The sequence below is a fragment of the Scatophagus argus genome, chromosome 13 (assembly GCF_020382885.2).
Source record: "Scatophagus argus isolate fScaArg1 chromosome 13, fScaArg1.pri, whole genome shotgun sequence".
Taxonomy (NCBI): Eukaryota; Metazoa; Chordata; class Actinopteri; family Scatophagidae; genus Scatophagus; species Scatophagus argus.
Window position 1 is genome coordinate 10761501 of NC_058505.1, and position 16199 is coordinate 10777699.

General features: G+C 39.7%; 2 protein-coding genes across 3 annotated transcripts; both read left to right on the top strand.

Moving 5' to 3' along the window:
* The first annotated feature begins 482 nt into the window (after nucleotides 1–482).
* vps4b (vacuolar protein sorting 4 homolog B) lies at nucleotides 483–9261 on the top strand. Of its 2 annotated transcripts, XM_046407519.1 has the most exons (13): nucleotides 483–637; nucleotides 2342–2453; nucleotides 2884–2984; nucleotides 4447–4558; nucleotides 4884–5034; nucleotides 5210–5268; nucleotides 5628–5747; nucleotides 5905–6061; nucleotides 6161–6309; nucleotides 7049–7130; nucleotides 7220–7439; nucleotides 7553–7693; nucleotides 7790–9261. In XM_046407519.1, exons 1-13 carry the CDS (start codon nucleotides 617–619, stop codon nucleotides 7889–7891), a joined length of 1527 nt encoding a protein of 508 aa, XP_046263475.1. In that variant the 5' UTR covers nucleotides 483–616; the 3' UTR covers nucleotides 7892–9261. The 2 variants fall into 2 exon arrangements, with proteins under 2 accessions (XP_046263475.1, XP_046263476.1); XM_046407520.1 differs by lacking the exons at nucleotides 483–637; nucleotides 2342–2453; nucleotides 2884–2984 and adding an exon at nucleotides 3301–3536.
* Nucleotides 9262–9401: 140 nt separating this feature from the next.
* Nucleotides 9402–15844, top strand: kdsr (3-ketodihydrosphingosine reductase). Its single transcript, XM_046407521.1, has 10 exons — nucleotides 9402–10035; nucleotides 10834–10923; nucleotides 11126–11182; nucleotides 11307–11372; nucleotides 11461–11556; nucleotides 12183–12374; nucleotides 12575–12658; nucleotides 12753–12836; nucleotides 12972–13073; nucleotides 13161–15844. The coding sequence occupies exons 1-10, from the start codon at nucleotides 9847–9849 to the stop codon at nucleotides 13278–13280; spliced, it is 1080 nt and encodes a 359-aa protein (XP_046263477.1). The 5' UTR covers nucleotides 9402–9846; the 3' UTR covers nucleotides 13281–15844.
* Nucleotides 15845–16199: the final 355 nt, after the last annotated feature.

A 16199-nucleotide genomic window follows, 5' to 3' on the forward strand; every position in this document is an offset into this window, starting at 1 on the left:
AATAACCTAATATGTAATAGTTGTTTACGTTTTATGTGAGACTACAGCATTACCTCTTACAGCAGGAACAGAGGAGCCCCAAACTTGTTGAGCACCCCCTCCCATAAGTGGGATTAATACATAGATCATTTTACAGTGACCTTATGGCGCCCTCTAGTGGAGCGCACAGTCATTGCATGACAACATGGCGCAAGCGCACGCACCGACACCTGAAGTCCCAGGTGTTAAATGTCACTTGGCTCTGTGTGATAAGAGCTACCAGACTGTCGCCGCGTAAGACAGCTCTTCTGTCTTCTTTTATGCATCCTGTCTACTGCCTCAAAAATTCGCGTTACTGAAAGCTAATAATGACATAATTCAGTGTCCGTCTTTAAAACAATCGCTCGGAAACTTGCGCGACAACAATTAGCCGTGACTCACCGGCAGGAGGGCGTCCCGGCATCGTTTCCATTCCTGTGACTGGACAGGCTGCTTTCTTCACCCCGTGTCAGTGCTGAGGGAGCGATAGGCGAACAGGAACTTCTTGTGCAGTGACAAAAGCTTACGACTGGGTAAACGAAAGTGGCGTGGATCACTGGTCGATTCTATTGCGTTTGCTGTTCTCAGTGGACTCCGTATGGAGCCAACAAATCTGCAGGTAGGGTGAATTATATACAGGGCAAATGAGGCTGAATGCTTCTTGTTTTTGTGTGGAGAAGTGATTCAGATTGGAACAAGCACACCGAGTTGTCTGTTTCGTTTTTACAAACGCTTTCTACGGGTAGTGTGTTGCTATATTAAAATGGCTTATTGCGTTTTATTTAACGATGGCAGGACATGAAGTTCTTAGTTTGGATGCAGGATACTTTGTGCCAGTACAGCTAAACTCCATCAGTGACCTAAAATAGTTATTCACATGAAGTCGACGCATTCAGTGGCAGTCGGTGAAATGATTCATTCAGCTGATTAAACGTTTTAAGCAGAGAAAGTGACCAGCTCTGTTGTCTGTGGTCTAAGGGGTTTAGGCCCCTACATAATGTTTTATGTCCTAGATTGCAAATCTGATATGCAGAATTCACATATGCAGTATAAATAACGTTTGTTGATAGCAGGTGGTTAGTTGGGGTCTGACTTTCAGATCAGGTTCACAAAAACACTCTGCTAATCTTGGCTTTTTGTTTATTTATTTACATTTTAGGGTTAATCGCACAGGGGTGGATGTTAAGGAGAGTTTACTCTTACAAAATCACCATACACACTGTTCACTGGTTATATCTTTTATTCTGGTTGTTTTTATATTTATATTGTGTTGTTTTTATATTTATAGCATTAGTATTTAGGTTATTGGGCTTAGACCAGGACCAGGGAAGCTAATTTTGTTCCACCTCATGTTTCTACATGTGTGAAATGACAATAAAGCTCCTTGAATCCTTGAATATATGCATACAACAATTTAGCAATGATTTCGACTCTAAAACAATTTTGTCACATCAGAGAAAGATTTGAACTCTCAGTACGTTTACAATCATTTAGTCTATAAAAGTCAATAACTAATAACGTCCATGAGCACATATGTGGTAATAACACAGGTGTTATTAATGACAATATAAACAACTTCAGTCAGTTTTAGTAAATAAGTTCCTGGGCCATGGGATTCTATCAAATGCATATATTGTATGTTTATCATATTGTGTATTGTCACATATTGTCATGTATCATGTAGTATCAGAATCAGAATCAGAATCAGAATTCTTTATTTGTCACATGTGGATGTGCATCCACAGTGAAATGAAAAAACAACACTCCTTTTTACAACTGTGCAAAAATAATAAAAATATAATTTACATGAGATAAAAGATAAAAAGTTAAAAAATAGAATAGAATAGAATAGAATAAAAAATAAAAAATATAAAGATAGAGATCTACTTGAAAAATATTGATACTTTTTGAACAATCGTATTACACATGTAATTTTCCTGTTGTGACAAGTAAGATAGCACCTCTTGTTAATAAGGTCTATTACAAAACAGTACTAAAATGACCGGATTAACAGAAGTGGAATTAATTAATTTTATGTTGATCGACTACTCAATCAGTCAGTAAACATTTTAGCATGAGCTCCAGATAGTTTTTAGAAAATACAGGGAATAATGATTTTTTTTTATCATCTCACTGCCATTAGTATAACAACAACAACAACAACAACAACAACAACAACACTGTACTGCTATATTACTTTTGCTTTGGCTGAAGTACATTTATGCAATGTATATAGGACATTGGTATATAATATATATTCATTGAGTTTTGGGTTGCTCATGCAGTTAACTTTGTAGAAATACAAGGTCTCTTTCTCTTTCAGAAAGCTATTGCCATAGCACAGAAGGCTTCACAGGAAGACCAGGAAGGGAACTACGAGGAGGCCATTCGCTCCTACCAACATGCTGTGAAATACTTCCTGCACATTATAAAACGTGGGTCACCGTGGCTGTTGTGTGTCTGTTTTAAAGGTCTAGTGTGTAGGATTTAGTGGTATTTAGTGCTGTGGTTGGAAGTTGCAAACAACTGACTACTCTTACATACTCTGACATCTTACCCTTCCTTAAGGTGGGTGCTAAAAATGCAAAAGGCTCTCTCTAGAGCCACTGTTTGGTTTGTTCTTCTCCCTCTGTAGTTATAAAGGGCTCATTCTAAGGTAATGAAATAATTCTTAATGTCAAGTGATTATGCCTCAGTGAAAACATAATTATGAATATTATATTCCATTTCTGCAAAATCCTACATGCTGGACCCTTAAGTTGTGCCATCCTTATAACTTGTTATGCTGGATAGTTTATAACAATCCATGACAAAAATCACTATTATTTCAAAGCAGTATTAAATAGATGTTCTCCTTCCCATCAGGTGAACCCCAGGGTAAAGATGGAAATCAGAAGATCAGAGATAAATGTAAACTGTACCTGGACAGAGCGGAAGAACTACAGGAGTACCTAGTGAATAAAGAGGTTACTACAGAACTTAAATACACATCTATTTTACAAATATGGGTATTATTTTATGTAACTGGGGTGTCTCAAGTTCACAACATTGTGGATGTTTAAGTTTAAACTTAATTCTCATGCCTACTAGACAATACACTGTACATAAAGAAGTAAGGGGTGTGGGCTATGGGTTAACCACTGACCAAAACCACATATGAAGCTACTTGAAAACCAAATAAGTAACTAAAAAAGTCAATGGTCAGAAAATGGACAGAAAGCGAAAATACAGCCCCAGCCGATCCCAGTCGCCACTTGATGAACTGTGTCGAGGCTACGTCTTGACGTCATTGCATTCCGTGCACGAGAGTATCGACTTCTAATGCGGAAGTTCCCTCCTCGGTCGCGATCTAAGAAACGAAAACAAGCCTGATAAAACCTCGATTCTCCGAGTGAAAATCAGTTTGTAAGGCTGAATTCTAAAGCTGCGTGCTTAAAAGTTGTTTACTCACGGCGGTGTTACATTCGATTCTATTATTGAACTAGTGATCGGCCCGTATGGCTACCAACAATTTACAGGTAAGTTCTGGACCAACCCCAGTGATGGCTAAAATTGGTAACTATATGCGCTGATAGAGTTGTTCGGGTCAAGGACTGAACTGAAAAAATATACTAGTTGTTTACAAGTCTAACTTGTGTCTAGCCCGGTTTTGTTCGGTTTAATGTTTCCAACTCTAAAATATTGCGTTTGCCTTTGTAACGTTAGCTGCTAACGTTAATTAGCATGGTTAGCGAACTTTGCTAACCTACACACGAAATCGGCAGTTAACTTGTCATCGACGAAAACAACAGAAAGTTGTATTGTGCCTTGTATGTAAGATTGGGTTGGGATATTCCGTCGTCATAGTACAAACAGATGTGGCAGTTGCCATGTAAAATTGACTTGAACTTGTATTAAGGAAAACGGCAGCTGATGGTATTAACATTGTTAGCTAGCTGACTGGTGTTATTTGGCCTCTAAAAAGACATCCACGTCGAATTGAAAGCAAAGCTGCTACCGATTTATTTCGGACGGATTGTGTTACCAGTTAGAATTGTGTAATGGTTTCATGTTATAGTTACTGTAACCAAAAGGAAGTGAAATAAAGTGCATTCAAATTGATGTTTGAGGCATTCCTACCTCAGTGTGGCTTATGTCACCACATAGGACAGGTGTATTTTTCAGTCTGATCTTTACATAAAGTACGATTATGGTAAGTTAGGAAGGTTGCCTGCGACTGACGTCTTCACTTAAATATTTGTCACCTTTATCAAGTTAATTTTACAACTTTATGTTCTTGCGTTTTCCACTTTGTTTTGATTGGCTGATATGTATCGTGACGCTTACGTAAGCGAAAGATGTTGTGAACCTCACACAGTTGCCTTTTTCTTCATTCTAGTACTCACAACTGTCAGTCTAACTAAGATTGTTCTGTCTCTGTTATTTTAGAAAGCCATTGATCTTGCCAGTAAGGCAGCACAGGAGGATAAAGCTCAGAATTACGATGAGGCTCTCCGTCTGTACCAAGCTGCTGTTCAGTACTTCCTCCATGTGGTGAAATGTAAGGCATAAACCAGCATTTTGACGTTAGATGTACAGTGTTCACAACTATTTGCTGCAACAGGAACTATAAGCTGCTAATGATAATGAGCCTTATGTTTGGCTGTTGGTTGTGGCTTTATATCTTTCAAAATGGGATACAAGCTATTTGCTAAATTGTCATAGCAGTGATGAGGGCAGGGACACTGAAAAGAAGTAAGAATTATTTTTTGTGATTTAATTTCACTACACTAATGCTGAAGGAGGAGGGCAGTGTCTCTTTTGTGAACAAATACTGCAGTTTGAAATAATTGTTGTGTTCCGTTGTTGTTCTTGTTTTTTGACAGATGAAGCCCAGGGTGACAAAGCCAGACAGAGCATTCGGGCAAAATGTGCTGAATATCTGGACAGAGCGGAGAAGTTGAAGGAGTATCTAAAAAAGAAGGAGAAAGCTCCTCCCGCTAAGCCTGTCAAAGAGTCACAGTCTGATGACAAAGGGTACGTTTATGGGTGGGGCAGTGGCATGTATCTGCTCACGTGATGCCATTCAGACCTGGACAGGAAATCAGTGTTACTCTTGACACAAAGGATAATACAAAAGTTTATTTTTAACTTAACATACAGACAAAATTATATTTCTGTATTTTTTACAATTGTATGTTTGTGTTTCCAGGAATGAAAGTGATGAAGGTGATGATCCAGAGAAAAAGAAGTTCCAGAACCAACTCTCAGGTTTGTAATGTTCTTTTTGGGGATTATAATTATGTGTTCAGAAAGAAAGTAAATAATTTTTTTAGCACATCTAGATGACATACAAAGGCAATGCAAAGGTGTGAATAGACAAATGTGCACAGAAAATATTTCCGTGTGTTGTGGGGCTTTGCAGAGTTTTGTGTTTCTCAAAGTAACGCAAGGTGAAAAGTCTGTTTTCTGTGTGAACACCCCAAAAGGGGGCTTTATATTCATTCAGTGTGAACTGAATTGTGTTAATATTCACTGATTTCTTGTGAGCTTGTTATTTGCCGTCTGTCATAATTAAGGCGTTATTTAGACTCCACTGAGCTGGTGTGATTTCTCTTTTTTTACCCAAGGTGCAATTGTTATGGAGAAACCAAATATCAAATGGAATGATGTTGCTGGTTTAGAGGGCGCCAAGGAAGCACTGAAAGAAGCTGTCATTCTTCCAATCAAATTCCCCCACCTTTTCACAGGTATTAAATCTTATTGAATAGAGGGGCTGTTTTGTTACTTTGCTCTTGAGTGATAGAAGCAAACATCTATGTTGTATGGAACAGTTGTCCCAGGAAGCAGTTTAGGTTTTTTGGTGACATTAATATAGACTAAATTACTGTTTGGCTTGACCAACAGGAAAGAGAACTCCATGGAGAGGGATATTGCTCTTTGGGCCTCCAGGTACAGGAAAGTCCTATCTGGCTAAAGCTGTTGCCACAGAAGCAAACAACTCAACCTTCTTCTCCATCTCCTCATCCGACCTTGTCTCCAAATGGCTGGGAGAGAGTGAAAAGTAAAAAAATTTTCAGCTGTCCACAAAAGCATGAAAATATACTGCAGCCAGCGTTACACTGCTATTTAATTTCTTGAAAACCTCTGTTTTGCTTTGCAGGTTGGTAAAGAATCTTTTTACCCTCGCAAGGGAGCACAAGCCTTCTATCATCTTCATTGATGAGATTGACTCCCTGTGTGGCTCAAGAAGCGAGAATGAGAGTGAGGCTGCTCGCCGTATTAAGACAGAGTTCCTGGTTCAGATGCAGGGTAAGTTAGAGGAGCTAAAGCAATGTTTGTGATTGGTGAATTTAATTACGTATTCTGTCAGTATTGCACGCTCAAGGGTCCTCCACCCTTATAGTTTCAATATCAGAGATATAAGCAAAGTTTTTTCAGTGTTATTTAATATTTTGAATAAGTCTGTGAGATCTACAGGTCTTCAGAAAATGGATGCAGATGCACTAATTGAAGCATCCCTTGCAGTTTTAAGGCGCTTTCTGCATCATGGGTTTTTACTGGTGTCATTGTAGTTTCATAGCATGGGACAGACAAATGTACTGCCATAGAAACCCGAGCTGTGCACAAGACAAAATTATATCTGCAGTTGGTGGGTGATTAGAAGGCTGTTTTGGACAAGCTTAAAATATTTGAGTTGTTGTCTGCCAAAAGTTTAGGATTAATGTCTTGTCTGCTGCAGTGCTCTACACACAATAAAACTTTACAGCATGCTGATTCTAGTGACACTCATAAATAGATGTCACAGCATGTATATGTATTACGTGTTCAGCAGGTTTAGTCCTTATATGTGCATACTCGGTTTGCAATTAACAGAGATTCTCCAGTGAACTTGTTGAGCAGATGTGTCAGGATCAGCGCTGTTGCCTTGTAATGCAATGTAATGCATGATCCCAGATCAGAAAAAAGAAAGGACCATCATGTGCCTGAAAGCATACTGTGTATTTACCCTGATTTTTTTGTTTGTTTGTTTGTTTGTTTTGTTTTGCAGGTGTAGGGAATGACAACGAGGGAGTGCTGGTACTTGGAGCCACAAACATCCCATGGACCCTAGACTCAGCCATCAGGCGACGGTAATTGTGATATCTTGGAGTAGTTTTTGTTGTTAGTAACTTTGTTGTTGTTCACCTGTGTTCACTGTACACCAATAATGTTTTGTCAGATTCGAGAAGAGGATCTATATCCCGCTGCCTGAGGAGCACGCCCGCTCCTTCATGTTCAAGCTCCATCTGGGCTCAACACCCAACAGCCTCACCGACTCTGACTTTGTCACTCTGGGCAAGAAGACAGATGGATACTCGGGAGCAGATATCAGTATCATTGTCAGAGATGCGCTAATGCAGCCTGTTCGAAAGGTCCAGTCAGCAACCCACTTCAAACGGGTACTTTTATTTTTTTTTTTACATATTTGTCTCTGTTTTATACTTCAGATTAGCATGTTGTAGTTGACTAATTGTCACTTTTGTTCTTTTTCTTAAATTTTGATTTCAACAAGGTACGAGGTCCCTCAAGAACTGACCCCAATGCTGTTGTAGATGACCTCTTGACTCCTTGCTCACCTGGTGATCCCAATGCAATTGAAATGACATGGATGGAGGTCCCTGGGGAGAAACTATTGGAACCTGTAGTATGCATGGTACAGCTATAAAATAGTAAATGGTATTATAAATGTATATCAGAGCCCCCACTTTAATATCACTGTAACCTTGTTTTTATTTTCTTGCCTTTTCAGTCTGATATGATGAGGTCTCTGGCCAGCACGAAGCCAACAGTCAATGAACAAGATCTGGAAAAACTGAAAAAATTCACAGAGGATTTCGGACAGGAAGGCTAGGTGGGGTGATTGAGCCAAGCCAAACCAAAGCAAAGAAATTGTGATCGTCTTTCTTTACTGTCCTTGTTGTGTTTTTTCTCTCTGTTTCATCATAATCATTCATCAGGCCTTGAGCGCTAATTCATCAGAGATTAGTGCTCTGTTTTCTGATAACCACACACAGGTGGTTATCAGGTAGGAAGACTTGGTTGTATCCAATATTGTTGTCCAAAGAAGATTAAAGCCATGCAGCTGAGTTGAGAAAAGAATCAATACAAAATAGGGAATTGAGAGGGTTGTTTGACTTATGAACTAAAATTGCAGCAGAATATCCAAGCATCTTGAGGAAACTAATGACAGACACACAACAATACACAACAATTGTTGCAAAAGAGGCTATTGAAATCAAGACAGTTTATTTTAAGTCAGGACTAACAATTATGTTCTTACTTTCCCATCAGAATACATCTCATTAGACTAATAAATACCACATATATCTATTTTTATTAAGAAAAACAAGCATTGATTAGTGTATGCTACACTTTGTGGAATGTATACATCATGGGCTAAGGGAGTGGAGCAGGTTCATAGGATCTGTTGTATTGAAATGTCAGTTGCTTCATGGTGTTGGATCTTTGGAGTTTTGAGACAGAGATACTCGGGGTGACAGCTGCATTAGGCCCTGTGAAAATTTTGGATCGTTTATCCAGTTTCCTAACAAGTGCAAATTATATTTGTTAACTTGTTTGTCAATTGAATTAAACATAACTGATAGGGTGAATCACCAATAGTGCCAGACCAGCATTCTTTTACTTTTTTTCCAAGGACTCTGTTTCATCATTCAGCTTGTGAAAAACAAACCATGGCTTTTTTTTTGTGCAATCAACTGTACATATTCTCCATAGGCTTTGCTGATTATTCTTAATACAAACTGCAAAAAATAAGCCTTACTCTATTGCAAATTTTGATAAAACAAGACTGAGGTGTTGAAATGGGACACTGATGGCTCAGGTGGAGAGATCATCTTCTTGTATACTTTACTACATAGGAATGTGTCTCCAGGCATGAACTTTATGTAGCCATAAGTGGCAGTGTGCACCATGTGCCTTCTAGAGAAGTTTAAACGGTTCTTTTTTATTTGTTTATATCTAAATTGGTCATACTGCATATATCCAGTGCTTTGTCACTACAACTACTAAGTGTATCATACTTGCACATTTCACATAAGCCCTTTTGAGAGAATGTATACAACTGTGGGGAACATCTTATTTTACTGTAAATGTCTATACATATAGCCAACTCTCAAGCCTTTTCTGTGGGAAGAGGTCACCCAATGCGTAAGATTTTCTTTTTCATTACTATTATGTAAATAAAAGTTAAAGCTACGTCAAGAAAGGCTATTCACTTTTGTGTAACAAATTCACGACGTACTGTTCACAAAGATATACTTCACAGGTGCGGTACCGGTTCGTTAATAAAGATTACACAATTTAAAATAGGTAATGTTTTCTGTGTCCTACGAGTCTACGTACTTGTTGCCAGGCTGCGTTAGATGGGTGTGAAAGAGGTGTGTAGAAACGGATACGACGAATGAGGAAGTGAGGAGTGTTGCATTGTGGGAGTTGTTGTTAACGCTCAACCAAGACGCTTTGGGATTCCACAGAGCCGCCTTCGGCTTGAGAACTACAAGTACCAGGCATAACTGTAAGGTGTCCGTTTACAGTGCACAGTTCGATTTGTTTTGGTTTATGCAGGCTGCGCTTTGTCACGGGGAGCCAAAGTCCACCGCGGTACTTTAACTTGGTCTTGCCCATTACACATTTCTGAATCACTGACGAACCCTGGAACAGCTCCTCCTCCGAGGTCTGATACGCCACCCCCTTTTAGGGCCGCCGCCCGCCTTGTAGCTCTGTTATCGGACCCCTGAAGCTGACCTGCTAGTTAGCAAATAAGCTAACGATTGCCTAATTTCACCCATGTCCTCTGAAGAAGGATTGAGCTCAACGATCACAGATTGGCTTTTCATCAATTCCTGGTGGCTTCTTCTGCCATTCATAATGCTCCTTGTAGTCGCCGCCTTCATTGTGGTGTTTGTGTTGCTGTTATACATGATATCGCCTCTTATTAGTCCCAAACCTTTGAAACTCAACGGGGCCCACGTCGTGGTAAGTTCACCAGAGTGCTAACTACTTCGCTAGTAGGGCTGGTAACGGTAGCTAACGTCCACTCACGACTGTTGCTTCGTAGCTAGCTCTAGCTTTTAACTTAGAGTGTTCGCTCTAAAGTTACAGTATGTGACGTTATGCCTGTTAGCACTAACATTACAGCTAACAACCAGTCACAACTTTTTCTATGGACAATATTATTTTTTGAATGCTGGATCTGTAATGAGAGTCAGTTGTCAGGTATGAGGAGTGACACGCCCACATAAGGAATTAGCAGTTCATATTAACGTTAAACGTTACAGTTAACCTAAGTTAGCTAACGCCAACATCAGAACTTACCTAACGGCTAACGCTAGTGACAATTTCACAATACTGTGATAAAACATCATACACTTACATGCAGCTAATGTAGTCCACTTCGGCTATATAGTCTACATCCATGAAGGTTGTAGGCTAATTACTTTTTTTGTTTTGCTGGAAATTTCTCTCAGTACAACCAAATACATTCCACCAGAGTTATTAACTGCAGCCTCCAGACGGATTCACGGCTTTTATACAGGCAGGCCTGTTGTATTAGTGTTAGATTTGGTTACCTAATAAACTGTCAGGTGAACGCAGTATGGCTCCTTTCGTAATGCAGACGTGACAACAACAGAATTGGACATGTCCAGCTTTTTCAAGTTCCACAACATTTTGGAAACATAATTGATATTTCCAGTTTACCCACGCCACACCCTATGAGTTGTATTCCTACATTTGACCATTGGTTGATGTTATTATTACGCTTTGAATTTTCAGGTGACAGGAGGCTCAAGTGGGATTGGGAAATGCATTGCAATTGAGTGCTACAGACAAGGAGCATTCATCACTTTGGTGGCACGGGATGAGGTCAGCACAAACCGCATTCAACCAATTATTCCTTTGTGTCAAGCCTAGTTACAACCTGTTTGCTGTTATAGTCAACTCATTTGATGTCAAACAAAGTAAAACATATTCTACAGGTGAATTTGCTCCATGTTGAATATGGGATATGCGCTGTTCACGCACGTCTTTTTTTAAAAACACAGTAAACATGCACTTTCTCCTTTAGGCTAAATTGCTTCAAGCAAAGAAGGAGGTGGAGAAATTTGCCATCAATGACAAGCAGGTGTGGTTTTTCTATTTATTTCAATGTAAGATGTTTCAGATGTTGTTTTAAAACACCTGTTAGGATTGTGCGTATATATGGCAAAACATGCTGATAATGAAGGTCATGTATGATTTCCTTACAGGTGGTGCTCTGCATATCGGTGGATGTCTCCAGCGATTATAGCCAGGTGGAAAGTGTGATAAAACAGGTATTGTTACCCACTTAGCTACATTGGAACACCTCAGACTCCTTTATTAATTCAGCTGAAGGATTGAAGTTTGTTTTTTATTGTGTAGGCCCAAGAGAAGCTGGGACCTGTTGATATGTTGGTGAACTGTGCTGGAACATCCATTTCTGGAAAGTTTGAGGATGTGGAAGTGGACCGTTTTAAAGTAGGTACCTGAGAGTGCTGCCAAGACATGGCCATGGTCGTGATTATATGCAGAAGTCAATTAACTGCTATGAAAGGTACTAAACAGAAAAATAGTCACTGCACATATTTACAGCTGAGTGATTTTACCATTGTGAATTTACCATACTAAACATATTAACAAGTTCATATTAGTAAGCCCACAGGTGTCCATGTTTTAAGGGGAATAATGCTATAACCACACTGCTGAATGTTTATGTGATTTAGAATTGAGGCAATATTTATTATCTTTATTGACTGATTGATTTTTATATCCACAACAATGTGATGTAATGACTTTCTTTCCAAAAACGTATCTCCTTATTCTCAAGGAACTTGGTAAATTAATACCACAACATTCAGCTGTATGTGTTTTATACATTCTATTTACCAGAAAGGAGGTTTGATTGCTGTCTGGCTGTCTGAAAAGATTGCGAAGCAATTAAATCACAACATTATTTTATGTAAATTGTCGCCAGTAGCAATTACTATATTAAAGGAATTGTGTAGCAGTATCCAGGTCATATAATGTGTAGGTGCATTTTTGCAGTGCTACGCCGTGGTCAACCTCATTCTTATGTCAGTGAATTTCGTCCTCATTTCCAACAGAAACTGATGGAAGTGAACTACCTGGGCAGCGTTTACCCAACACGGGCCGTCATAACCACCATGAAGGAGCGAAGAATGGGCCGCATCATGTTTGTATCCTCCCAAGCAGGCCAGATTGGCCTGTTTGGATACACTGCCTACTCCCCATCCAAGTTTGCCCTGCGTGGCTTAGCAGAGTCTCTGCAGATGGAGGTGAGCTTTTGGCCTCTTAAGCTTGATTACCCATTGAGCAGAGATCTCCACTGCACACCAAGCAAACTTACTGCAATAAGTCCACATCATAATGCATCTAGCTGAAATAATTTAACTCATATCTGTTAAGTTTTTTTCATTACTTGGGGTTGGGGTTGCTGGCGTGAGTCTAAGTGAGTGTTGCTCCTCTTCAACTCCAGATAAAGCCATACAATATCTATGTGACTGTGGCCTACCCCCCTGACACTGACACTCCAGGATTGGCTGAGGAAAACAAGACAAAGGTAAACATCTCTTTAACACATTACATCGTAACATAATTTCATTTCCACCCCCCTTATTTAAAGCCTTGTCCTGGTTTGTTGTTTTGTCTACTAGCCTCTAGAGACCAAACTAATCTCTGAAACCTCTGGAATTTGCCAACCAGACCAAGTGGCCAAAATCATTGTTCGTGATGCAGTGGTAAGAAATACAGTTGAAGTGCCACTTAACCTACCATACACCTTGACCACTTTTAAACATCAAATGAATGATTTTAGAGGAAGATGGATAATCTGTTGTAAACTACCTTCCTTTTATTTCCCTTTGCTCTTGTAGCAGGGGAACTTCAACAGCTCTGTAGGACCTGATGGGTACATGCTGTCAGCCCTCACCTGTGGAATGTCACCTGTCACGTCCATCACAGAAGGGCTCCAGCAGGTAAAGCTGTGCACACGATCTTGTCACGTTGGCTTAAGCACAGTTGTGCAATGTACAAATTTTAACTTCACTTTATCTTGTGTGCAGATTGTTACCATGGGTTTATTTCGCACCATCGCCCTCTTCTACTTGGGGAGTTTTGACAGCATTGTGCGCCGTTGCATGATTCAGAGGGAGCAGTCGAAAGCAGCTGACAAGAGGGAGTAACAGCAGCCTTGCCTTCTTCATCCCAGTGCCCCTCTTCCCCCCCCCCCCCCCCCCCTCCCGTCCCATCCTGTCCTCCAGCCTGTACTAGCGCACAACCGTAGGTGGGGGGGAAAGGCCAAGCTTTGAGTGCATTTCTGAAATCAACTTAACAGATGGGATGAAAGAAAGTGGCAGATGTTTACTCTTTGCCTGTTCAGTGATGTAACACCTCCATAGACATCACAGTTGCTTTGATTTTTAACTCCGAGCATTCCAGTGACTTTTCAGTTTAATGTGTCCACCTGCTTCTTTTTGCAGGAGCCTTACTTTAAGGGAATGGGGGCAGACCAAACATCCCACAGCTGGGGTTGTTCTTTTTTTTTTTAAGTATGAAGGCTTTTCAGACCGCTGACATTATAGATAGCAGGCCTCCCTGCCTCCTCTTGCACAGTGTTTTTTTTTTTCTTTTTGATCACAGACAAGAAAAGCAAAAGATAGCCTGTCTGACCGGTTGTGCAAAATATAGTTTGAACTTACTTCCCACCAGGGGCTATAGTGAAAACCAGAATGGTAATGCTCTGTATTTGTCCATGTATTTCAAAACTAGATATACCTTTTAAGAATTTTACTTTTAAATCACTGAATAAGGCTCCCCCTCTCTGCCTTTTCATATCACAAGGCTCTGCAGGCAAAGCACCTTCCTGTTTGACTGAATAACTTTTGTGTATGAAACCAGTTGTAAGCCTCAGCATTTTGATTATGCTGTGGGATGTTTTGTTTTTTGTTCTGTGTGTGTGTGAATCAAGCCAAGATGTGATACAGCGCTATACTCTTTAGTGATATTGGAGAGAGAGAGAGAGCATGTGATGCTTTTGATTGTTACATTTTACCAATGCAAAAACATAATTTGCATAAAATAATAATACTGAAAAATATTAGACCCTGTATTGGGCCAAACATGTTTCGGTGAACTGTGTGCAACGGATGTGTGTGTGTGTGTGTGTCTGTGTTTGCTGTGACTGAGCCAACCCCCTGGGGAGAGAAAAGCCATTAGATTATATTGTCTCTGGGATAAAGACACCAAATTGTTTTCCCACCATCCCCATCATATTGAAAAAGGAAAGCAGGTACTATGAGTTGAAGCCATTTAGTCAAAACATTGTGGGGTGAAAAAAAAAAAAAGAAAAAGACACAGGTACAGGTAGTTTCACTTCTCACCTGTGAATTTGGTCATGTTGTATACACTATCTTTCATTAAATGTGTGGAAGGAAGCGTATCATTTTTACATGTAAGTCTATGTGTCAGAGCACAAATGCAGCCACCCCAGTCAGAATCCAAGTGGGTTCCACAGTCTGTTTGGGTGGTGGAAGTCAACGCAGGGAGAGACTTGCTGGCTCGAGTCATGTCCCTGTGGGTCTAGTGAGGGCGCTAGAGATTTGTTTTACATGCAGGCCAAAACAGAAGGACAGGCATGGAAGTGTGAACATTGACCCTCTGCTGTCATGCTGTCATGGACAGTTGGGACTTTGTAGCTCCATTAATATCAATTCCCTCCTGATTTCTGTCAAGTCTTGAAAACTCTTGTATGTATCCTGTTTTTCTATATGTTTTGCATATAGAGGGAGAAAATCACAGTGTTGACTTTTGCAAGTCTTCCTTTTTGGTCCACCACAAATGGGGAGAATGTACTTTAATACAAAGCATACAAATCAGAACATAGGAATATTATTTTTAAATACACCAATATTTGAATGCCAAAATGTGTTAAGACAATTTCTGTAGATGCAGTGCATTTATTTGAGATTTTCAGTGTTGCTGCTGTGTTGGTTTTAGAGTTAGATTATTAAACCTGTGAAGCAGTGTGGGGATCCATTCTAAGCCTTAAGATGCAACTACTGATGAAGCTAATGCTATACGAGTGGGCCTGTCCACAGGACAAATGTGGCTTAACCCACATGTTGTTTACTGGTTCATTTACTAAGTAATGATACTTTTAAGTGTGAAACGACAGCTGTTTTTTGTGTATTTTATCAATTACCGGTCTTTGTATGACAAAAAGAAGCCTTACGGAAATCCGAGATATGAAAGTGAGAATGGATGACTCGTGTTGGATGATGTTCTCATTTGATATTGGTTAAAGGCACACTGTCCTGCACTCAAAAGCTTTTTCATAATTGTGCTTTTATTGCCATCGAAAGTTCTCTTTTACCTTGAGGTAGCAACGCATAGTTGATAGAACATGTAGCCCATATTGAAACTGTTTTGTCATGTTTTGTTTAAACCTTTAAGCTATGCAAATGAAGCTTACAGTATCTTTGAACATACAGTCAAAACGTAAGTTCTGTAACAGTCACGCTAGTTTCCCTTATTTGGTGGTGTCATCAGCAAATGCTTAATATGAGATTTTAAGTATTGAACATGCACTCTTGTTTCATTCATCTTTCTTGCTTTTTTACTTTTTTTGCCAAAACACTTTCACCTTGTGTGCCATTGTAAGAAAATGTGAGAAGTGGAACATTCTTTGTCTGATTTTCTTACATGATTAACTAAATAAATACCTATGGAGGGAAAAACAACAACAAAATGGAACATTGTGGTTTTGGGGTATTTGCAGTATAAGATGTTTAGCATGCTATGTGACAGCCAGTTTCCTGCTGTTGTCTGCCACATTACATAACTGCAGGAGGGCTGTTGGAACTAAAATAGGCCTATTCTCTTTGAAGGAAGGAAATTTTAATCTTCTATGAGAGAATTTTCCAGAGCAGCATCTTCCAGATTTGCAGAATATGGGATTTCAGACTGTCTGTCCTGTCAGAGAATAAGAAGACAAGCAGGATAGATAGAAGAGACTATATAGGGAATCAAAGAACATCAATTTTGTACTCCAAAGTTGAATCTCCAACCACAAGGGGGTGGCTGAACCACATCAAAGCAACCCC